The 25,068-nt window shown below is 35.1% G+C and overlaps 1 protein-coding gene and 1 long non-coding RNA gene across 5 annotated transcripts in view; one reads left to right on the plus strand and one right to left on the minus strand.

Moving 5' to 3' along the window:
• Positions 1-25,068, minus strand: part of LOC105261554 (uncharacterized) — a 167,670-nt gene that overhangs the window by 51,796 nt on the left and 90,806 nt on the right. The gene's annotated exons all lie outside the window — the stretch shown is intronic.
• LOC101887273 (protein sickie) overlaps positions 1-25,068 on the plus strand; it is a 157,644-nt gene that overhangs the window by 35,830 nt on the left and 96,746 nt on the right. For both annotated transcript variants that reach the window (XM_005179373.4, XM_011292547.3), the window contains exon 2: positions 16,181-16,351. In XM_005179373.4, coding sequence (XP_005179430.2) covers positions 16,181-16,351 — 171 coding nt within the window. The remainder of the gene's footprint in view (positions 1-16,180; positions 16,352-25,068) is intronic.

Here is a 25,068-nt window from a genome sequence, read left to right on the forward strand (position 1 = left end):
AAATTTATCAAAAACCCATTTATTTGAACTGGTTGGTATTGCATTTTAGGCACATTAAACGTGAAATCGGATGAAGATATTACGGGAGCTATATTCAAATCAGAACCGATCTCAATAAAATTTAGCTGAGGTATTTCTATTCTGTATCTGATAGCTGGAACCAAATATGCTTGTGGTATGGAGCATTTTACAGGTGTGAGGGACTTGAATACAAAATCCAATGAAATATATATATGGGACCTATAGCTATATCTTAACCGAATTTCCCCATATTTGATACACTTTCTTCCAGGCGAATTAGTTCGTATGTGCCAAAATCCATTCACTTTGGGCTTATATAAACCATTTGATGTACAATAAACTTGAAATTGAGCAAATATATGTATGGGAGCATTATCCAAATCTGAACCGATCTCGATAAAATTTGACAAACATATTTCAGACCTGTATTTGATGTATTTCCCCGAATATCGGTGTTACGGAGTGCATATTAGGGCTGTGAATGACAAAAATAACAAATCAGGTGAACGATATATATGGGAGCCATAGATATATCTGAACCGATTTCCACCAAATTTGACACACCACAAAGTCCATCCTATTTGGATTAATATTACACATTTGGCCCACAACAAAATGCAAATCGGACGAATGTGGGAGCTATATCTAAATTTTGACCGATTATCACCGATTTCAATAGGGTGCTTACAGTGTTCTGCAAGTGTTGTTTTTGGATATTGTTTTGTTTTCTTTGGTTTCTTAAAGTCTTACTTATGTCCCAATACTCTAGTTTTTAATTTGTTTTTTGTGCTACCCTCATATATTTTTCCACATGTTTCGTCTCTCACTTATCGGAATTTTACATTCTTAAGACCGAAATCCAAAAGCTAGGTCTAAGTATATACAAAAATGCGCTATTATTTTAAAATATATTATTCGCATACTGCGTAATACAGTTATTATCGAAAATTTACCACCTGCCAAAAATCCTATTACCGCAAGAAAATATTACGCAAAACAAAAACGATCATAATCGGAAAGAGCATTTATTCGTCTCAATTTTTATTTGTCTATAATAATACTTTAATGTGCGATCGTATTGACCACACTTTTTGTAATTTTTGTCGATAAATTAAAAGTTTGGACGCTGATTGCTAATTGTTTGTTGTGTTCAATAGTAATTCTAATTAATTTATTTTTTAAATTGTTATTAAAAATAAGTCTTCGTAAGCTCAGAAGAAGTATGAACCACAAATCGTTGAAATCTTGCACTTGCTGTGCAATCATCGTCATAACTTATTTCGCTTTTTGAAACACCTAATCCGTAGAAGATTTTCCCCTCGGAGTGGTTAAAAACTCAACAACAATTATTTGACAAACTGTGAAAAATGCTCATCAAAAGTATAAAAGCTGTTGTATTTTCACCACTCCATTTTCATGGTGGTTAAATTAAAAATTTGCCTAACCAAAGAGGCCGAGATTTCTTGGTAAACTTTTCCTACATGTTTATGGTTTACATAATGATACCTTCAAAATAGAATAACGAAGCCTTCGTTGAATGCCAACAATGTTTAGGTTGTGGGCTAGCCGCCAGGCATTAACGTTCCTTGTATGAATAATTGGCACTCTGCTTAATATTGCATAATTTTTAGATTAAAACCCATTTCCCTTTTTTATGACAGCCAACGAAATGTAACTGACTTCGGAATATCCCCATCCATAAATGTTAACAATAGTAGGAAGCTGAGCTGACATTGTGAGGCAATGAACTCCAAAAAACAACACCCAAATGGGGATTAATTTGAATTATAAAATGCCAGAGTTACATTACACGAATTTGTCGCCACAAGAATTAAGATTAAAAGGCATGTAATAGGCTTGTGGGAAAGCTAGAACGGGTAGAAGTCTAGTTGGTGGTTGGCTCAACACTGACATGGGGGATATTTAGCCCATTGGAAAGGGTTGTCGACAAAAAATATTTGCAGGGTCTTACTCATGATATGGGTGTTAAACATACATTTCTCTTCTCTAAAACTGTATGAGACGGTAGTTATCTTGGCATCAATCACTAGATTTACAGAAAATTGTCATGGATGACAGGGATCAAAAACTTACAAACCTATATTTAAAAAATAAAAAATTGCATCTACCGGAAAAGAAAATACAAATATGGAAACCGTCAAAATACCAACTCTCAGTGACTTAGCTATCCCAATTGTGCACCTAACTCCCTCTCATTTACTGGAATCAACATATAAATATACCAGTGATATAAAGGCATATTTCATATGAAAATGGTATTTCCTATATAAAGCCCAAACAAAAACAACGATTATTAATACATTCTTGTTTGATGAGTAACTCCATAACAGACGGAAAGTTTCGCAAGCGAATTGTGCTCCCAAACACATTAAGCCGCTTTCACATCAACAATGGCACGTAAAGGGACTTAAAAGTCTATTATAATAATATTCGAAAGCGTAAACAGTGGCAACATAACGGGAAATGTTAAATTAGACTTTGATGAATGCTGCGGATGGGTAAGGGTAGCCTAATTGTACTCCTGCAAAAATCACAAAAACTTTGCGTCCTTCGTCGCAATTGAAATTCATATTTTCACAACAAATGAACGAACACAAACGACTTTCAATCCAAATAAATTGGCGCATGCCTGTGCTTATCATGTACCGGTGGGGAGGGAAGCGGAAGTGTAAACGGATACATTGTTTTCTTTTTTTTACTTTTTATGGCATTCCACCACTTTAATGGAAGTTCAACTCGAATTTATTCTCCATTCTGTGGCATTATCACTTACCATTATAAACACTTGTGCTGAAATTTAAGCCCACGTCCTTAACATTTATGAAGTGTATCCTTCGCTGGCAGCACTTAACATATTGTCTGTGTTTGCATTAGTATTTGCCGCCAAGTTTCGAATACCCACTCAAATATTTGTCAACAAATAATTAACTTTCCGTAAAATGGCAAATTGTGTGTTCAGTTATGTTATGCTCTCGTTCGGGGGTACTTCACTGAGTAATGCATTTGTACTTTCGTGCAGGATATGGACGAGAGGACAACGCTGTTGGTGTTTGGGAACAGTTATTGTTTAAATGGTCATAATGTTAGTACTAATTAAATAAGCACACAAGCTTCCCTCTAACTTATCGGAGGCGAGGTCCAAACGTTGGGCAACTGATTTAAGAAGTTCTGGCAAGATTATTATGGCAAACAATTATCCAGGGAAATTCATTTTTGACACGTTCTACAGAAAGAGATGTCCCAGATTCTAGCCTGCATCATTGGCCATCGCAGAAAGTTGGCCTTTTTCTATGGAACATTTGCGCTCCACATCAATTGAATATGTTGTGCCCATGGACGAATCAAAAAAAAAAGGCCGAGCAGTACTTTATTGCTTTTAAGTAAAGATGGGTAGGAGACAATGTACTCTTATAGCCCGTTTGTAAATCAGTAAAGGATGACGATACCTTTAAATCGTAAACAAAAGTTTGAAATGTAAATTACTGCTGTTTTGTAACAATCTAAGGTCGTCCTTACATTACGGACACACAATTGCGTTCTTTACAAACTACTTTAATTTTTGACAGTTTCGGTTTAAATACAAACGAATCTACAGCAGAACCAGAGCAACAAAGTAGACACAAAGGTGAAAAGTCGACGAAGACCACTGAATGGAAAATTGTGAGTGGTTGAAGTTTGTTGTGGCAACAGCCATGCAAACACCTCGACCGGAACGAAGCACAGCTCAGATGTGAAGCCGAAAGCAACTTAGAATGGCGTGGCAGCATTCGAAGTCAACTCGAAAGAGGTACACTTTTTTGAGGTAATGCCACTGACGTGTTAACATTAATGTTTTCAATATGAAAAAGGCAGCAACGTAAGGTACGTCTGGTTACCCTAAAATATCTAACAATTGTTGCAAATTGTTGTTGGTAGTCTGTTCTGCCAAAAAGGGCAATTCGAGAGAGAAATCTTGACAATTCTTTGTCCCCAATTCTTGACGGACAATGTTATTCCTGCAGTCACTTGCAACTCTTCTTCTTCTTCTTCTTTTTCTTATATATAAGTCAATCGCCTCAGCTGGAACACAGATGCAGTAAAACATTATGTATCGACCTCGACCTCGACCGGAACGAAGCACAGCTCAGATGTGAAGCCGAAAGCAACTTAGAATGGCGTGGCAGCATTCGAAGTCAACTCGAAAGAGGTACACTTTTTTGAGGTAATGCCACTGACGTGTTAACATTAATGTTTTCAATATGAAAAAGGCAGCAACGTAAGGTACGTCTGGTTACCCTAAAATATCTAACAATTGTTGCAAATTGTTGTTGGTAGTCTGTTCTGCCAAAAAGGGCAATTCGAGAGAGAAATCTTGACAATTCTTTGTCCCCAATTCTTGACGGACAATGTTATTCCTGCAGTCACTTGCAACTCTTCTTCTTCTTCTTCTTTTTCTTATATATAAGTCAATCGCCTCAGCTGGAACACAGATGTAGTAAAACATTATGTATCGGAGGAAGAACGACTATTGGTTTGATTCTGGGTAACGACCCGTTGCACAAGTGTTCTCATTGAAATACTGTTTTAGAATATGTCTCGCTGTAGATGACGCTCAATTAGATGCGTTTTTGGTGGTGGTGCTGTCTGTTTTTCCCGCGGGAACCAGCAAAGCGATCGGTGTGAGTCAACACTTCATTCTATGTTTTTTGTTATATGGTTTGCCAACTAAATTTAGATCATCATGTGTCAGACGAGGTGTCAATTGGATGAGGCGTCACCAAGTTGCTATTACGAGCACACTGTCAGCACAGAAGATGAAACATGGGACAGATACAACGCATTCCTCGCACGCATCGGATTAGAAAGTGAGTTATAGTGGAAGTAAAATAAAGATGCATGCCCCTTTTATGTGGAGTTGTTTGCTTTAGATGGTGGAGAGCATACCTAAAGGGATAGAATGAAGAATAAGGCCACTCTCTGGCAGAGGATTCCCCAAGGTATGTTTAACTACAAACATCTTACATGCATCATTGTTCTCCACATTGGCAGGTGCCAAAAATCAGTTTGGACACGTAAGGGAGATAATAATAAACAAATTATCGAAGAACCGAGGTGAAATGGAACATTCTTGAACCTTTCAAAAATATATTTGAATCTTTAAAATGTCGACATTTTTCTATATCTCGGTCGAGTTCATGAATAATAAATTTCCTCAAGTTCAATGTCAGCAGATGTCTCAACAATTCACCAGCACTAAAACTGTGCCCAAAGTTCGCTATGGAAACAGAAGTCTAAGAATAACAAACGTAATTAATTACTTGCTGTTACTTTGCAACACCCCCTAGGACTTGTAAAACAGTGGGCAAATGCTTTTGGTTTGGTGTCAACTGAAAAATAGCTACCTCTGCACTGTGGTTCTAACTGTATGGAAGGTCGCAACAGAAATATTCTTGGGCAACTGATAGATCAGATTCTTGTCATATTATATTGAAAAATGTCTTTGAGTTTTACTTATGCTTAAAAGTAGTTGGTGTTGGTGTCAAACAGTCGCTATGCTTCGACAAAAAACATTCTAACCGAAATCGGGTTGAATCTTTCGATTATGACCAAACATGAACCTAGGCTAATTTTGTAAAATAAGTAATTTTTTTCTTTAAGAACTTGAAAGTAAAAAAAATACGCCTCGTTCCGTTGAAGCATTTGGCGTCACGCCTCAAAATACCTAAAATTTGGCGAACTTATATATGGGGCAAAATCAAAACTTCGATCTATCCTTGGACCTATCCAAAAACATTTTAGTAGTTTCTAGAAGCACTAGCAAAGTCCAATGAAATGTGAACAAATCCGTTAAAACACTTAAAATCTTCAACGGAGATTAATTGGTAAGAAATTATTCTGCAGGTGGACTGGCCTTGTTTGTGGACAGATATTTAAAAGAACTAAAATAATGGCTTGATTATTTTTGTATTAAATAAGATTTATGTTTCGTGTCTCAAAGTATTTATCGTTTTGGGGGGAAATGCCGATTTACTCCATCTTAGGGAAAGGTTGTATATAATTTGGGAGAAATTTATTAATAATAATTTTAAATAAAAAAGTGGGTCCAAACATAAATAAATTATAACCAGTAAAGAAAAATTTATATGGAAATATTTATAAATTTGGACCGATTATCACCAATTTCAAACAAATGATTTCTACAATGACCTGTACATACGGACTCAGACGGACGGACTCAATTCAGAAATATGGGTCTATATCACTTCCTTCTCCATGTTACAAACAAAAGCAGAATGACATAATACCCTCACCACAGTATAGAGTTGGGTGTAACAACCCAGTGTAATATGTAGTTCATACCTATTGAGGTATAAGCCATAACAAAATGTCATTTATGACATTTTCGCACTTAAAGTACCCTTAATTAGTAAATGTCCACTCATGGTAGAAGAATATAGGTAGATGCATCATCGCTTGCGAACATTGAAATGTCAAAATTTTAAAATTGTTTTGTCAAAAATAAGTAGATTTTTATATATTTTCTTATACGATGCTAATCGGAAGTGGTTACAATATGCATTTCCCAAAAATTTTTACAAAATTTAATAATTTTTCATTCAACATTTTTAATTCCAAAATCGGTTTGACAGTTCATTGTCCCAGCAGCTGTTTCGAAGCGACTACCTGTATTCTTCTGCCATGTGTCCACTTCTTAATACCATATATCCTAGGAAGATACACAGAGCTGGGCTAGTTTTTCCGACAAGCAACCTTTCCAATTTTAATTTGTGGTATAAACTGTAGTGAACGAATATTCCGCTGTAGTTTTTTTATGTGACATCCTTTCAACAATTATTGCACTAATTATAAGCATCTATTCGACGAGGTCAAACAACACCCGTTTCATGGTAGAAGAAACATTTAAAAAAAATAACATATCAATGTTCCTAAGCGTTAATGCATCTACCTGAATTCTTTCATTATGACTCGTATATTATCGTATTCAAGATTCAGAAAAAATGTGGAGCTATTGTTGCTTCTTTATCCATGAACTCTTCGAAATGACGTTAATAAATTTTAATTTCGTCATTGAAAATTAATTTCTTGGCAATACTTTAAAAAGTGGTTTGTCTATGTCCAAGGCGGTTTGTCCTTCAGTAGAAGATGCAATTACATTAAATATCAAAATATCACCAAATTATGCAATTCAAATGGACTAATTTATTTTTGACATGAACATCATGGCAAATCAGCCATGGAAATGATCCAATTATATACATGTACATAAATTCGGAATATTATCACAATCTGGGATGATGCACCCACCCTTTGGAGTGAACAAATGTTTCCTTGGCACAAATATATGAAATATTATTAAAGGCACACGTCTTGGCACACAAATGCCACCATAAATTTTCACATGTATTTCCGTACATTCTCGGCATCGCTGTTCGTCTCTCTTTGTTTTCGGAGCAATAATTCTCTTTTTTTCCTTTCATGTAATGAGGTACAATAAGAAAATACCTCAAAATACTTTTGTTTAGCCCCCACATTGAATGCATTTACTCTCCGCGAATGCACTGCACTGCGCCTTGAGGTGCAGCCAAAGTTCGAAGGAAGCGCATGCGATGGCACGAAATTAGTCTCTAAATGATCGCTAAAGCGTGTTGTATTTGGTCGTCTTCCGAAGCGAGTTCATCCGCGCGGCTTTCATGCGGCCGCGATTCGGTCTTACGCATCTTTTTGTTTGTAAACAAACTAAGTGAAAAGTTTTAATCAAAATTGAGCAGCATGCCTCGAAGCAGCGTAAAGTTCGAGCGTCGTACAATTCGTTTGTTTTCTTTAATGAATTAATTACTTTGGGCGGTTGTTGCTCGAATGCAGTGCGAATGGACGTGCAACATCTATGTACACAACGCAGTAGATGTGCGTGCGTCCGCGTGTGTGTGTGTGTGCGTTGTCTATCTATAAATATTTAAGAAAGCGAACCCGTGTGGTTCCAGTTTAAAAATAATAAATGCTCATTTCACCCATCTCCCAATCGGGAAGTGCAGCAAATAAAATTGTCTAACAACGAAAGTAAAACGCAGACAACGAGTTGCGTGAAATGGGAGGCAAAGAGAAAATAAAAGAATGCCACACAACAGCCGTCAGAAGAGAAAATAAACTCAACACAAATAAATAAGATAATTACAAACCAAATTGAGGTTAATAAATACACAATTTATGAGCAGAGTCGGAAAGGAGGCACTTTCGTCTTCTCGAAGATGTATTGCCATGGGCCGAGGCAATAACTTGCTGTAAAAAGTAGAACTTTAATTAATTGCTAAACAGATATGTTCAATTAAAGGTCATAGGCAATTAATTATAAAATGAAGGGAGCCTCCATTTAATATTAAAAAAAAAAAAAAGAATATGCCAACATGCCAGAGCTCGAATTATAATTTAGTTCAAGCGGAACACCGAAATGTTACAGACATGTGTCACCTCATGCAAAAGCTTAATATCTGTTGAAGTATGGAACTTTAGAAACATTCGCACACTTGTGCGGTATCATGTCCCAATCGAACATTTAGCTTGAAGATGAAATGGGGCTAAAAGTACTTGCGTTAGATCAATTCTGTTTTCCCCTCGTGACCAATGACAAGTAATTAACATGCACACATTTAGAACAAAAAATACATCTCATCGTTTGTAAAAGTTACGAATGGATGAAGCCACCATACGATTCACCAACCACTAGAAACATAACAGGACGAGTGTAACGCCTCCGCTTATGGTAGTCTTGAAGCTGCATTTTTTAAGTCAAATTGCGGAAACCGAATCAGAAAATGAAACATGTGGTACAAGGCGTTTCCTCTCATAAAAAGAATGCCAACTCGGTGGTCAGTAGTAAATGAAACATTTCCCCCAAATTGTATTGCCAAAATTAAACTTGTGAAATAAATAGTTAAAGACCTGCTGGAAACCTTCAAGTGTGGCATTCGTCCCTCAAAAAGTCAGCAAAGTATATATTTAAAACAGACGCAATTGAATTAGTTTCAATGTTGTTTAAACAATTGTTGGAAGTGTGGCAGCGGCAGGACCCTTTTCTGTTGTTGTTTTTTGCCCTTTTGTTTTTCTTAATTATTAAAGCAAACTTTCTTTGGTTTTTATGCTTCTTCTTCATTATTCGTTTTTAGGGTAGTAGAGCCTAAGGCCCTTTCTGCTACTTTTTCTTTTGATGCCTCTTTAAGATTTTCCGCATATCTTAGCGAAGTGTATTTAAAGATTCTACCAGCTTTCTTCTAATGTTTATGCTCCAACACTCACAACCAAAATGAAAATGAGCCTCTTGGCGACTTTTACTCCTTTCACATAATTTCTGTTGTTGCTCGGGAGGTTACCCAGCTAAGCACAACATTAGCAGCTGTTCTTCTTTGGAAAATAGCCATAGGCATAAAAATGTACGACTTTTCCTTAATAAGGAAGACATTCAACAGCAACATCAACAAAACAATGGGCAAAATAAAACAAAAAAGGAAAAGAAATACACAGCCAGTGGAAACAATAACAAGTTACAGAATATAAGCCAAGGAATCGAAGCATGCAAGACGTTCGCAGGCATTGGATTGCTGAATGAACAATGCGAAGATGAGGAGTTTGGGAAATTAATTAAATTAATGATATTTGTAAACACCCAAATGCTGTGTGTGGCCATAACGAACTTCGGCTAATAACACTGCGCAACAAATTTTTATTTCCACACACATAGAGCTCTTCCATATTTGACTTCTAAGGCCGAAATATGAAAAATATTTACGCTACGTCGTCGTTAGTCTGCCAAAGATTGCAAGTTAATCTATACAAACAAACAAAAAACCACATAATGATATCCGAAAAAAGCTAAACGCCTTAATAAAATGCATGCAAGTGTGGGTGATTAATTGAAGGAGATGATTTTTTCCGTTTTTGCATAAAACAAGTACCAAAATCTGGATTTTTGAAACCAATGTTATGCCTGAATCCGGATAAAATGCTTTAATGCCCTAAATTTTACTCATAATTATTTCGTGCAATTCTGGTTCGTGCAGTCTGGTTATCCTAAAATATACATCAGTTGTTGCAAATTGTAACTGGAAATCTTCTACTGGATATAGATCCATTTGGCAGAGGAGCTTCGACAGTTCATTTACTGAGAGTTTGCACATTCTTGTCGGATAAATTTCTCCTTGCAATCCCTGCTATTCATCCTATACAAGATAGTTTGCCAAAAAATCACTGGATAATCAGTGATTTTTGACAAACTATCTTAAAGCGATATTATTTCTTGAGCCTACTTGTTTTGTTGCTGGAGAATAACGTTGAACATTTTGACATTCTTCGATCGTTTGCTTCATTTTTATTTTTAATAAAATGCAACATTTTACGGGCTTTGTTTTGAGAAATACGCTGATTGTTCGCAAGTTTGTGCACGAATTTCGTCTGCTTACTTCTCAGAGAGAAGTTTCTGGACAATTCCCGCAGGAAGAGGTACCAGACCAGAGAGATCTATTGCAGAAAGTGGTAGATGGTAATATATTAAAAAAAAGTTGTATGCATTATCGACCGCAAATAACCTGATTGTCTGTAACTCGTTTTTGACTGATCGACAAATATCGGTAAAATTACTATGCAAAATTGTTAATGAAACGTTTAAATTTAAGTTGACAACACTGTTGCTATCGGTAGGACTTAGCGACAACTTTAGTTTAGTAGCTAAATTGCCGAAAATGTTTTTCAATTACCGAAATTATAAGGATTTTAATTTGAATAATTTTTGTCGGGCACTCAAAATATGAGTTGGAGAATCGCACTGCTGACCTTGTTAAGCCTATCAGGTATCAATTATGAAAATTTTCCCAGATAAAAACCCATTTTGAACTTTATCGCACTCAAAAGACATTTTATTTGAAGTCAAAATTAAATGCCTATGAAAACTGTTTGTAAATGTCTCCAAAAAATTTGAACCAAATGTGGAACTTTTGTAGTTTAAAAAAAAATAAATAAAAAAAAATCGTAGGAAAATCTTCACTACTTAACCTACAAAATGGAGAGAAGGTACGTACTCCTTAGCACATTGTAAGAAGCACTACTCTTACTCGTTTCTTGTAACTGTGAAACATTTTAAGGGATTTTGTTCACATGCCTATCTCGATGTTTGCCATTCATTTAATGTCTATCAGAAGACTGTTCATTTCTGATGACATCTCATCAAATATAAATGTGACCCACTTGTGGCATCAACGTCGAAACGGCACAAATGTATATTTCAAATAGAAAAGCGGCACAAAAGAGAATTTTGAACAGACGTAGTTCTGCTTGCTGCAACCCCCAACACAATACCGCCAACTCTCATGCCAATTTATTTTGATATTTTGGACGACCCATCCATCCATCCATCCCCCGTCATCACCAGGTCTTCGTGCCATAAGAATTTTATAGCAATTTGATATTCCATAGAGTATTTTATTTATATTTACTTTTTTACATCTAAAGCATCAGTAGTCCATACTCCATACTCCAGCCATGCTCAGCGAAGTCACCTATATTCATACATATTTTTCTCGGAAGACGTGGCAGAGGGGAGTGAGGCGAGCTGGAATAAGTTGCCAAAACGGAATGGCAGCAACCAGCATCAAAATAAACAGGAAAATAAAAATGCACGTCAAACTTTTTGTGTACCTTTTAAGCAAATTGATTTTGGCAGGCACTTAGAATTCCGAGCCAAATAGGTATGCACGCATGAGATATTGAAAACCCGAACGGGAAAATGTAAAAGTAATAAAATGTATTTAGATAGATATTGAACAAATCATAAAAAAACCCCAACCGAGGGTCGTTCGAAATGCTGTTGAGTTCGATACCGAATTAGCTAGAAGTTAAGGAAAACGGCGTCTGTTTAGTGCCAAATATGAAACCGAATGCATTTTGAACACTTGAATAGCATCTAACGTAACAAGACATCATCCCATTATGGGTGTTTCTTTTAATTGAGTCGCGAGCATGGGGAGCGGCTTTTCGCTGCTTCCTAAAATCAATATCTTGAATTATTCTCCCTTCTCCTGATACAACTTAAAACAAATAATTTTCATACGTTTTCCCAAAAGGCACTTTCGCTTGGTCTATGCCCCCATGTCAAACACCAAACAGGATAAGTTATGAACCTCTTTTTATCGTTTCCCATCGAAGCAAATGTTGGTTCCTCCCTTTTGTAATACCTCGTAAGCTAATCGTGGTAGATGGGCCCATTTAATGGTACAATAACAATCGAAGCTTATTTTAGAAGTTTAATACGGACAAAACACCTTTTTCGAGTCATCGGACAGCATTGCAGTTGGAAAGTGTGGATAGACAAATGCCGAAGTAAGCAGATTTTATGCTGATTTGTCAACGGCCAATGATAATAAATGAACGAAGACCAAATAACAAATGTGTTTCTTTCCCATTCGAGCACTGATTAGAAAAGCCATTAACTATAGCTACCTTCTGCCAAAGTCGCATTTAAAATCCGGGAGCAGTGATAAATGGCCACAATGAAATCTCCGATGACAAGGGTGAACTACTGCTGAAGCAATGGAACAATACCATTCAGAGAAACTTAGCAATTATGCAAAAAGCTTTGAACGGCCAGCCAAATGAAAGGGGAAGACCTGTTGTTTGACGTGTTTAACCTAAAGTTGATGGCACCCACACCACCGGAATCATTAACCGGACAGTTATTTAGGACAGTCTTGGTATTGCGAGTTTTTCAATTAGCCTGGCAGGCGTTGCCACGTACGCCTAACGGAATGTCTTGCAAAACGCCTTATCGTCGAACAACAAAAGCAGCAAAAGGGTTCTCGCCCACTTTGCCTTTCGGCCGATTGACGAAGTATTATTCGTTAGATAAGGGGCAAATCCCAGGACGAATACGTTTCCTCGTGAATTGCCAAGAGGGCGGTTTCTTGAAGGTGGCAATGGTACAATGCTTCTGATAGAGGGCTTTTCTACAATGAAAACGAGTTCTCTGCTTACACAAATAATTCAACGCATTGCGATTTCAGAAAAAGAATTAATGCTATCTTTCTACTAGGCGTAGACGCAATTCAAATCTGAAATAATTAATTGTTTCTTAGTTCCAACTTCTAGCGTTTAGTTGACACTAAAAATAGCTTAAAAGGCAGAAAAAAATTAAAAAGAGTATTTTGAATTGAATTTTTAGATCAACAAATGTCCATGTTGCCATCTTTTCGATTGTTGTATGCGATCAATTGTAGCGTTTGTTTAAACGTTTTGGTATCATATTTCCGTCCACTTAACCATCTTCAATACCACATCTCGACACGTCCGTCTGTTCTGTGGTAATCGCGCTATAGTCCAAACGACTAGTGATACTAAAATGAGATTTTGCACAGAGGTGTCTTTTGTAAGTCTCATTTCTCAGGGGATTGATTTAAAATTTGGGATGTAGAGTTCATAAAGTGATCTACTTGTGTTGGCGCAACATTGTCTAAATGTTCGTTTTCCTACAGCTTCCATGTAACAGTACCCGATATTCTGGAATTTAGCGATTTAAGCCACATTTGTTTAAATTTTGGCATTTAGAGTTTGCAATATGTGTAATCTTCTATGGCAAAACTTTACTTATATAGATTATGGTTTTCCCATAGCCCCGATATAGCAGTTCCTCCAGATATTCGGAATTTTGACGACTTTCACAACATTTTTTCAATGAAAATATTTTTTATTGGGTAGACAACAACTTAATATTTTAAAGACTTTGGCTGCGTTCTCCAAACGAGGTCGTGGGCTGTTTCATTTTAAAATGTAACTTGTTTCATTTGTGAAATCCGATACCTTTTCCTTTAAAGTTCTTGTTTACCTGTTTTTATACCCTCCACCTTGGAAAGGAGGGTATATTAACTTTGTCATTCCGTTTGTAACATCCTTAAATATTCGTCTTAGACCCCATAAAGTCGATTTAACGATGTCCGTCTGTCTGTCTGTCTGTTGAAATCACGATACAGCCCACATTATTTGACGTAGAGGGCCAAAATTTAGCAGAGCTATTTGCATTGTGTCTAGGATGGTTGATATTGAAAATGAGATATATCGGTCCACGTTCTGGTATAGTCCCCATGTAACGGTACCTTCCGATATTCGGTATTTTGATGATTTATGCCACATTTTTTCACGGATTTGTCTGAAAATTGGTATTTGTAGGTCATAACGGGTCCCTGAGCGTGTGGCAAAACATTGCATGTATAGGTCCACGTTGTGGTATAGCCCCCATATAAAGGTACCTCCCGATATTCGGTATTTTATTTTTTTTTTTTTGCCACATTTTTTCACGGATTTGTCTAAAAATTGGTATATGTGGGTCATAATGGTTTCCAGCTCCGGTGGCGAAACATTGCATGTATGGGCCCATGATTTGGTATAGCCCCCATATAACGGTACCTCCCGATATTCGGTATTTTGATGGTTTTTGCCACATTTGTTCACTGATTTGTCTAAAAATTGGTATTTGTGGGTCATAATAGGTCCCTGAGCGTGTGGCAAAACATTGCATGTGTAGGTCCACGTTTTGGTAAAGCCCCCTTATAACGGTACCTCCCGATATTCGGTATTTTGATGGTTTTTGCCACATTTTTTCACTGATTTGTCTAAAAATTGGTATTTGTGGGTCATAATGGGTTCTAGTTCGTGTGGCAAAACATTGTAATTATAGGTCCACCTTTTGGTGTAGCCCCCATATAACGGTACCTCCCAATATTCGGAATTTTAATGGTTTTTGCCACATTTCTTCTAATGTTTCTTTTACCCTAAGGTGGAGGGTATTAAAAGTTTGGCCCGGCCGAAATTAATGTTTTTTTACTTGTTTCTTCTTAAATTCGTGATATCTGACGGCTTTATTAAAGATTTACTAAAGATCGTGAATTGTGACATTTCTTCCGATTTCATAAAAGTTTTTTTATGCACACAATTTTACTAAACAAAATATGCTGTTGTGTTAGTAAAACTTACCTTTTATAATTTCTGAAAATAATACAAAAAGCATTGTTAATACATTTTGTAGGTTAGGAAATTTTAAATAAAAATAAATTACATAAAAACAAAGTTACAAGCAATTTGTTAAACTAAATGTGAAACATAGTTATTCGAAGTTAAATTGAAATAAAATTTCAACAAGCCATCGACATGTTGGGTCGATGTGTCAGTCACCAAGGATCCTGCGACAACATCGCCGACTACGCCAAGGTTTGTGTAAACATTCTTCTAAAATTGCAAAGCTTTAACCCACATAAATCTAGAATACTTTGTTTGAGAAAAATGAAATAATTATACACATCTGCAAATTAAATTCAAGTAGCTTTTACATTTTTTCGACTTTTTGTATCTCTGCAATGTGAAGTTGTCTGGAATTAGAACTTCTTTTCAAAAAGTTTTGATTGGGAAATTCTCTTGAACCCTTTGCATCGATTCAAGTAATATGCGTTCAAGTGTGCCAATTGTTTATTTCAAGATTACTTTTGCAATACTATTTTTTTTTTTTTGAGTCAGTTAACCAGCGCTAATAACCGGTTGTGTTGGTTACACGAATATTGGCAAAAACCGTTTCGATTATGTTCAGTAGTTGCAAATGTTTCGAGCAACACTGCATATTCAGACACACATAATTTTGAACTTTGAACTTTTATATTTTAACTTATAGCCAATATTCTTAGAATGGTGTTTGAGTATGTTCTCTTAAGGGCAGTACGAACCTCCTTCTACCACGTCCCCACATCCATCACTAATGATTTTCTAATAGCTGCAAAGGATTTTAATGAATTTTCTAACGACGTTTATAATGGGAGCTGTGTCTGTATATTGCAGGCCAGGAACAAGAGCATATGGTGCCAAAACTAATTTCGGCCATTACAGCAGAATAACTGTCGAATGCAAAACAAATGTTTATTTTCAATAAAATGTAATTGCTTGGTAAATTAGCGAGAAGAAGGATAGAACAATCCCCAATAATGTCCACATTTTTATTAACTTAACACCATAAAATACATATATTTTTTCAAAATATTAGTTTTCTCTTTTCGAATTATTTCGAATTATAAAACAAGTTTTATTAAAATGTAAATGTGATTTCTGTTTCCCATTTCAGATCTACACCGATTGGGCAAACTACTATCTAGAACGCGCCAAATCTAAGAAAAAAGTAACCGATTTGTCTGCTGACTGTCGCGATGGCCTACTATTGGCCGAGGTGATTGAGGCGGTCACTTCGTTTAAAGTACCGGATCTTCACAAGAAGCCCAAAAATCAGCAGCAAATGGTAAGTCTATGTTATATTTTAGTAAAACCTAAATAAAGAGTAAAGTCTAAAATTAAGGAAATCGATTTTAATTTCTTCAATCAGGAATTAATTAGTTTAATTTAAATAATTTAAATTTTCGTAATAAAGACCTTATCCGGAATAATGCGGGGTATATATGTATAAAAATAATTGCTTCCATATATATACATTTAAATTGCAAGTAATGCAATACATTTACCATTACACAAATAAAGACCAAACAACAACAAATTACGAGCACAAAATTGCATCTCAAAAACGAATTCAAGATATTTTGAAAAATAAAAAAACGATGTCAATTAAATGCATAAAAATAGAAAATTCGGCTTTAACTTTTTCAAATTCCAATGTGCAAACCTTGCCACATCTGAGCTCTAGGTGGCAAAAAGTGCCTCAAATACAAAACTTATTTTGACAATTCTATCTTTCCATTTTGTTATTTGTCGTAATTTTTTTGTATCCTTGTTTTTTCATCAGCACCACTTTCAAGCGATAAAACTTCGTCTTGCCATTTATGGCTACCAAATCTAGACCTAACAGGATCACGAAAAAAAGTAGAAACGATGAGCAACGTTGCCAAATCTAGGTCTGCAAAGTTACTCGACAATTATTTGTTGTCCTGTTACATCACTCGTTGTTTTTTAAATACTGCATTTCCAAGGCTTATGGCTTATGCCCCACAACAGTAAGTAGCCATTTCTAAAATACACCATCGTCTTGAACACATTAGTTTTTTGAGCTACAATTATTAGAAAGACTGTATTTTGACATTATTTTTTTATGAGGGCATTCAATTTAATTTTCATATGTATTTGGACTTGATCAGCATTCGGGTATTACTCGAATTTTGTTTTCATTTAAATAAAAGTTCCTGTAAAACTGTTTAAAACGGCCTCAAAAGGGAAGGCGTTGTTCCGATTACTTAAAAGCAAAATATTAATAATAGCAATAAAAACAACAACGTAAAAACCATGAAAACTTTGCGGGAATTAAAAGCGAGTTGACAACGAATCGAAAAGTTATTCGAAACAAATAATTTCTTTTAATGGAGAACGTTGTTAGGCAAAAAAATAGTCCTTTAAACAATTTTGTTCTATTCACACACTTTTCAAATGATTGGGACAGGTTTTAAAACTTTTCCTTTACAAATTGCAATTGTAAAAAACTGCAAAAAATATCTACACTTTTGTTCTTTTTCTCCATGGCGAAAAAACTCGACGAAGTGGAAAAGTGTTCAAAGTCAACATTGCTTCTTTATTTCGTTTTGTTGCAAGACGAATGAAGCGATAGAAGAGAGAAATAACAAAGAAGTAAAGATGTGAAAAGTATTTTTTGTTTCGCTGCAAAATAAATGCCGACACTAATGTTTTCTGTCTTTCTGTACAAATGTTGATTTAAGAGAGCAGCAAGTTTTCTAAAAGCCGGGGAGGGGAGGATTCCCAACTCCTGCAAGACGAGGGGGTACGTCAAAATGCTTTTTATGCCATGTCATCTACACTTTGTCACAAGTATTTGAATAAAGAGAATTGATGGAGAGGAGGAAGTTGGGAAAAAAGTTTCTTTGAGGTGTGTAATGATAAGCTTACAAGGGATTTGGTTTTTAATGCACGCTTTCTGATGATTCAAACATTAAATTGCTGTATATCTTCTATCGGAAAATAGAAAATTTCTCTCGAGATATTGTACAGGATGTCTCCAAATAAAATCTAAGCTACATTCAGGGAATAGAATTGTATTCTTGTCTATTGCCATGAATTGATACGAAAAAAGTTAATTCTTCAAATCTTTATGCTCATATGGTGCGTGGTCATTGATTCCCTTTTAATTGTGATTTAACTACTTCGTACCCCATCCAACCTTCTTTTAGCGAATAACGATTTTAATTGGTATTCGATTCATAATTACCTATCAATTCCTAACAAATGAAAATATTTGTAGAAAAAAAAATAATTGTAATATTTCAAAACATGAATAAAAACATACATTCTAAAATCCTTATTAATATTTTAGAAGAAGAAGCAAATGGTATTTTCTCTTGCATTCAAACACAATTTTCTGTTCACTGATTTATTTGTTAATACCCTCCACCATACCATGGAGGGTATATTAAGTTTGTCGTTCCGTTAGTAATACCTTAAAATATACATTTTAGACCCCACAAAGTATATATAAATATACTCTTGATCAGCATAAAATTCGTCGATTTAGCTATGTCCGACCGTCTGTCTGTCTGTCCATCTGTGGAAATCACTCTAGCTACCGAACGCGTTGAAGTAGGTTCATAAAATTTTATTTAAATGTGTGTTTGGTCTGCAGGACTTTTGGCATTGAAAATGGTCCACGTTTAGGTATAGCCCCCATAATAATTTACCACCGCATTACTCACCGGAATTATTTAGAATTTGGTATTTGAAGTCTCTAATATAACGGTAACTCCCAATATTCCGAATCCTTAAAATCTTAACAGAATTAATAACGGAATTGTTTTTCTTGAAAATTTCCAAATTCGCTCTATTTGGTATGGGGTATTCAAAGTTCGGCCAGACCGAACTAACTGGTTTGTTAGTTCAAAAGGTAATAATGGTATAAATAAACGACAATTAATATAAAATAAATAAACACTCATTATGAAAAATAAGGTACAAATGGTACCAAAAATAGAACCAAATGGTACAAATTAAGAAAAACCTGAAAAGTTTGTATTGATATTGGCATATATTTTAAGTTCTCTAATGAGACTTCATGTTTATTAACTTTTTATCAAAATTTCAAAGGAAGAATATCAATACAAATTTAGTTGTTTGTAGCTACAAAGATGCTACTTCTATCTCAATGCCTTTATTTAGTGGAATAGTTTAATTTTTTCGACTCCAAAGAAAAGCGATTTCCTGGTGGAGCATTATTTATTTTTTCTAAATGGCAGTGCCTCTTGTCTGCTACCTGCAGAATGTTCATTACATAACTTAAATTATTTCGTGCTCCTTATCCTTTAAAAATGTTACCGTTTTTGGTTCTTCTCTTTCATTGTTCTCCAAACAATTTAAAAATGGAGCAGACAGCAAAATTTGAGAGACATATTAGGAAAAAATGAAAAACACAGCTAAATATTGTTCCAATCGATTGGATTGGAGTACAAGTGGAAAAGAAAACTTAAGTTATTTTCTACTGGGGGAGAAAAAACCTCCCTCGTACCTAGAAATTGACAACGCCAATTACATGTTAGAAATATTTATTTCAAATCCCTGGAAACAAATATTCATGTAAGTAATTCCGAAAGCGAACAACTGCCAGTGAGAAAAGAGCAGTACTTTTCTACCATTGTCTTCTAATTTTGGTTTTCATTTTGTTAAGCACAATTTCGGTGATAAATACGCCTAAACCCAAGTTCTCCCAAGACGACAAAACATAACAATCTTATCCACAAAGCAATCATTTACAAATAACACACGAAAATTCGGTACGATTGCGAAAATCCCTATGATAAGTCAAAGGGTTCCTCTTAAGCCATGAACTGCTTATGTATGCAAACCTTAACGTTTTCCATTCTGCAACAAAAAGGAACATTTGCTGGATAAGCTGAAAGGAAAAATGTTTGCCATGTCTTTGTTGCTGTTTAAGGAAATTGTATTATTATTATTTCGGCAATGAACTTGATCCTCTTCCCATCCAATTGCCCTGCCTTGTTCTCAACAAGACAGTTGAGAAAAATGCATGGATTTCTGAAGAAGTTAGACTTCTAATTTTATTTTGCACTGCAGTATATGTGGAACGTGTTTAAATAGCTTGTGATTTTAGCGTACGAACTTCCATGGCAATCACGTAGCAGACGTGGCATCACCCAGACACCGAAAATATGTCGGCAGTTTGTAATGAAAGAAAAATAACCGTGATCGGGATGCCAAACCAAGCATTTTTAAACTGCACAATTTTGTGAACTTGAAAATCATTTTTAAAAGACCGGAATAAGAACTTTCTTAAGATCTTCGACAAATCAACTGTGTAAGTACTTAAAATAAATTTAATAGGAAATATGTAAATGCACTGCATCTGAAAATGAATGTATTCGAACTTTTTCTATACCTTTGGTTGCAAATGTGCTCGAAAGGATCATTAAGAAAATAAATAATGCACAATCACATTCGAAGATATAGGGGCAAACTTAAAATAATAACACCAGAGATGAGAGATTTTTTTGGATATGAAAATTAAAAATAACAAAAAATGCGGAAACATCTATTTATTCCATAACTAGAAGTAACTTCTATAAATAAAAAGCTTAGAATTTGTATTTCATAGAACGCCGTTGGCATTAAAATATCATTATAGACCTAATATTTCAGTCAACGGTACCAACGATCAAAATAATAGTCGTAGAAAAGTCCAGGTAGAGTATGAAAAAGCCGTACATTTCTTGATTGATTGCCAAGAAAAGAAATGGAGTGGGGTTCTAAAACAAAAAATGATAGCGTTTTTTATACGAAGAAAGTCCTTAATTGAAATGCAGTTAAAGTTTGAGCTGAAGTTGTAATGGGAAAATACCTTTAAGCGAAAATAAAAGGAACGCGTTTCGGATAAACCATATTTGTTTTGGATTTAATATAAAACTGTTTTTAGCTAATAAAACGCAAGGCTTATCTATTTATACGTGGTGATAATCAAAAATGGCATAGTTGGTAAAAATCGCTGGGTCAAATAATCGACAAAGCCGTCTTAGACATAATATTAGTTTAACGACGAGCAAAAATCGGTATTTAGGAGGATGGAAAAATATGGACTTCCCCATTCCCCACCCTCCACTCCAATGAATTCATTTTTTATTTCAAGACATTTGTATTTCATACAAATTTGCATATAAACACCTATACATTTACAAAGTATCGATTGTTTATGCATTCATATAACAATTCCGAACATTTTTTACCTAGCCGACCCATTAAAAAGATGCCTAGAAAATTGAACTACATATTCTTACTGTAGGAATGGATACACTCAATGTGTTTTCCAAAAGTTGGGTGGTATTTTCATTGAAGTTTTAAGTTTCGTAATTTATGTTGTTGCCGTAACACAGAATCGTAAAATCGTACAACCACCACCTTCGTTGTTTGTCATGCAATTAAAAAACAGCCATAGACGAGAATACGAATAAAACGTTTGAATCTACTCTATTTTCTGTTTAGTTTTGCTCAGAAAATAAAAATGTTTCCCAACATTATTTCAATATTTGGTTGAAGGCGCCAATGATGATGCCGCAAGTATTGGGAATACATACACACACACACACACGAACATTAGGTTGGTTCCACATCCTGGACATTTCTTCCGAGATAGTATGAAAATAATTATAATGGAATCGGCGATTATCTCGCCATCAGTACATTTCTATGTACCAAAATTGTATTTAATTGACGCGGGAATGTCTTCTACACATTTCAATGTACATTCCACCGAATATATGTACATTCGAATGTGCATGGACAAAGGCCTTCTCAACGAGTCCATAATCAGAATAAAACACTGGCACATGTTTTGTTTGTATTTAGCCGATTGTACGAGGCTGGGTGAATTCAATTACAAAACATTACAAGAACAATTGCATCACTTGGAACACGGGAGGCAATGCTGTTGGAGCAGGCCAGATGCTATGTTTTGGCACGATTTTAGCTTGTCTATTTTGAATGGAAAAACACATTTTGTTCCCCCTTTGGAGAGTAAGATGAAGCGTATTTTTGTGCATTCATTTTTCCGTTCTGAGGATTTTTTATATTTTTAATAATAATCTTACATATTGTATTTAGATGTTTTTTATACACTACCTTATACATTATTTTACCATGCTAAAACGCCTGTCATAACATCAAGTCAACGTGAAATCTTAGAACTCCCAAATTGGATACTGGGACCACTGTGGTGCATCTACAGTAAAATAGCAATCCCAATCACAAATTGAAAATTCATGGATTATTCATAATTACAAAAAAATAAAATATTAGCCACATACCAATAACTCAGAGTCAGCCTTTCCAAAGACTGTATAAATTCCATCCCTAAATGAGATCCAACCAACGATAAATAAGATCCTTTTTATAACCGACAATACGCAATGACATCAACAAATCGTTTGTTTACTCAAAAATAAACACAAACGTCACTTGAGTCACACAAGATATCAAAGAGAAAATGTAAAGAAAGAAAGTAAAAAAAACGTTTTCGTTTCGAAACATATTCGTTCCCAGTGCTATTCAAACTACGGATAATAAACTAGTTATTCTGGTCAGGGTTGCCGATATGCGACCTCTTTGACAACCAAAGCCTTAATGTGCAACTTTTTAAAAAATTCCCAATTTCACCACTTTGTTGAATTTGTGCGGCTTCTCTCCCTGTTATTACGGTTTTGAGTTTTGTTTTCAAAAGTTATAATAGGCGAGTAGAACAATGGACAAAATTATTTCATTCGGATGCAATTTAAAGGAAAATGTCGAAGAACAATATAAAAGTACGTGATATTGAGGATACGCCGTCTTATGCAAATTTCATTTTTAGGTCTTGAGTAGATTTATCAAATGTTTTCAAAGCGTGTCAACCCAAATAATAGATAATGATATATCAAATTTCTGCTAAAAACTTCGTGTTGATCTCATATATGAATTCAATTTTATTTTAATTGAAGTTACAACTTCTATTAGCCAATTGAAACTATTAAAAAGCAAGGTTAAGGATAATAATTTTAAAAATGACTTTAAAGAAGATTTATACCAATATCTGTATAAATGTGTCGCTCATGTTTTAACTATTCTTCACAACTGCGATTGTGGGAAACTAGGACAAATGAAAACAAAAATTAAATCGACTAAATTAACGTCTACAAAAACTCAGAATCGGAGTTCCAAAATTGTGAAATTAGAAATTAAAATATATTTTCATTAACCCTTAACTACAGACGTCAAATTATACGAACGTTAGTACAGACCACCGGTAATTTTTACCGGTTATATAAAATACATAAAATTTCTGTAAAACAATTGAAAAATTTGTTTAATATATATCTGTTATATATTTCTTGTATATAAAGATCTTGAAAGAGTATTACAACTATTTATTTTAATAAAACCGCACAAGTTTTTTTAAAGCAAAATATATTCAGTTATCCCCGAAATTGAAAAATTGTAAATGCTTACCGGTAAAAAAATACCGGTCATCTGTAGTTAAGGGCTAATTATTTTTCAAGATTTACAGTGGTGGCCATATCATATGCAACTAAGATTCATCTACGTTAAAAGGCTATATAAATTTGTAAATTTCACAACGAAGTATATAAAGATGGGTTAATTATAGTCAATACGTTCTTACGATTTCAAATTATTATCAAAATGTGCAGCTTTTGTTTATATCTCTATGTTCACAGGTGTTTTGTTGACAAATATGAAATTTGGTGTGGTCAAAACATATGCAACTTTATATATTTGGTTTAAATAACGGCATTTTTACAATTTCCTTTGTTCTATTGTTCTTCTTATTATTAGCTAGAGACACTGCGTAAAGAGATTTAAAGCTACATTCACATTTTTATTGCGTTGTTTTTTCACAAAGCTACAATAGAGTTTGGTCAAAAATGGCACGCGATAAATTTGGATTTGAGCTCAGACAACGAATCGTGACTGCGTATTCTTCTGGATTATCACAGAAATGTATTGCCGAGAAATATACCGTTCATAAAAGCTCCATATCGCGCATCATTAATAATTACAAAAAAAATTCACAAGTCTCTGTTATACACCGTGGTGGTCGAAGTCGAAAAACAAGCGATCGGACGGACAAATTAATAATCAGACACGTGAAAAAAGACCCATTTATATCTTCCTCTAAGATAGTGGAAAGATTTCAGTTGCCAGTTTCTGCTCGCACCATCCGTAGAAGACTTTTACAAGCCTCCCTCTGCGCAAGACGTCCTGCAAAAAAACCACTGATATCGAAGCGAAACCAGAAAAAGCGTTTGGAATTTGCTAAAGCTCATATAAATTGGACAGAGAGTAAATGGAGAACTATATTATTTAGTGATGAGTCCAAATTTAACATCATTGGTAGCGATGGCATGTGCTATGTAAGGCGACCAGAAGGAAAACGACTCGAAGCACGTTACTGTAAAAAAACGGTCAAGCATGGAGGGGGCAATATAATGGTGTGGGGTTGTTTTTCTGGTGCTGGAGTTGGCCCCCTACATAGAATTGTTGGTATTATGGATAGATTTATGTATAAAGACATATTGCAAAGGGTAATGCTCCCATTCGCAGAATATAATATGCCATTGCGGTGGGTCTTTCAACAGGACAACGACCCCAAACACGCTTCGAAGGTGGTCAAATCGTGGTTTGCCGATAATAGAGTTACGGTAATGGAATGGCCACCCCAATCCCCAGATTTAAACCCAATAGAGAACCTGTGGGAAATCGTAAACAAAAAAATTGATCGAGAAAATTGTACAAGTTTAGATGTTTTATTTTGCCGGCTGGAAGATGTCTGGAAATCAATCCCAAAAAGCGTCATTGACAATCTTATAGCGTCAATGCCTCGAAGATGTCAGGCTGTAATCGACAACAACGGATTTGTAACAAAATATTAACTTTATTTGCACTTTACTGAGCTCGATTTAATTAGTTGCATATGTTTTGGCCACTTCATAATAAGACTGAATATCTTTT

Source organism: Musca domestica, unplaced genomic scaffold (assembly GCF_030504385.1).
Source record: "Musca domestica strain aabys unplaced genomic scaffold, Musca_domestica.polishedcontigs.V.1.1 32, whole genome shotgun sequence".
In the NCBI taxonomy this organism is placed as follows: Eukaryota; Metazoa; Arthropoda; class Insecta; order Diptera; family Muscidae; genus Musca; species Musca domestica.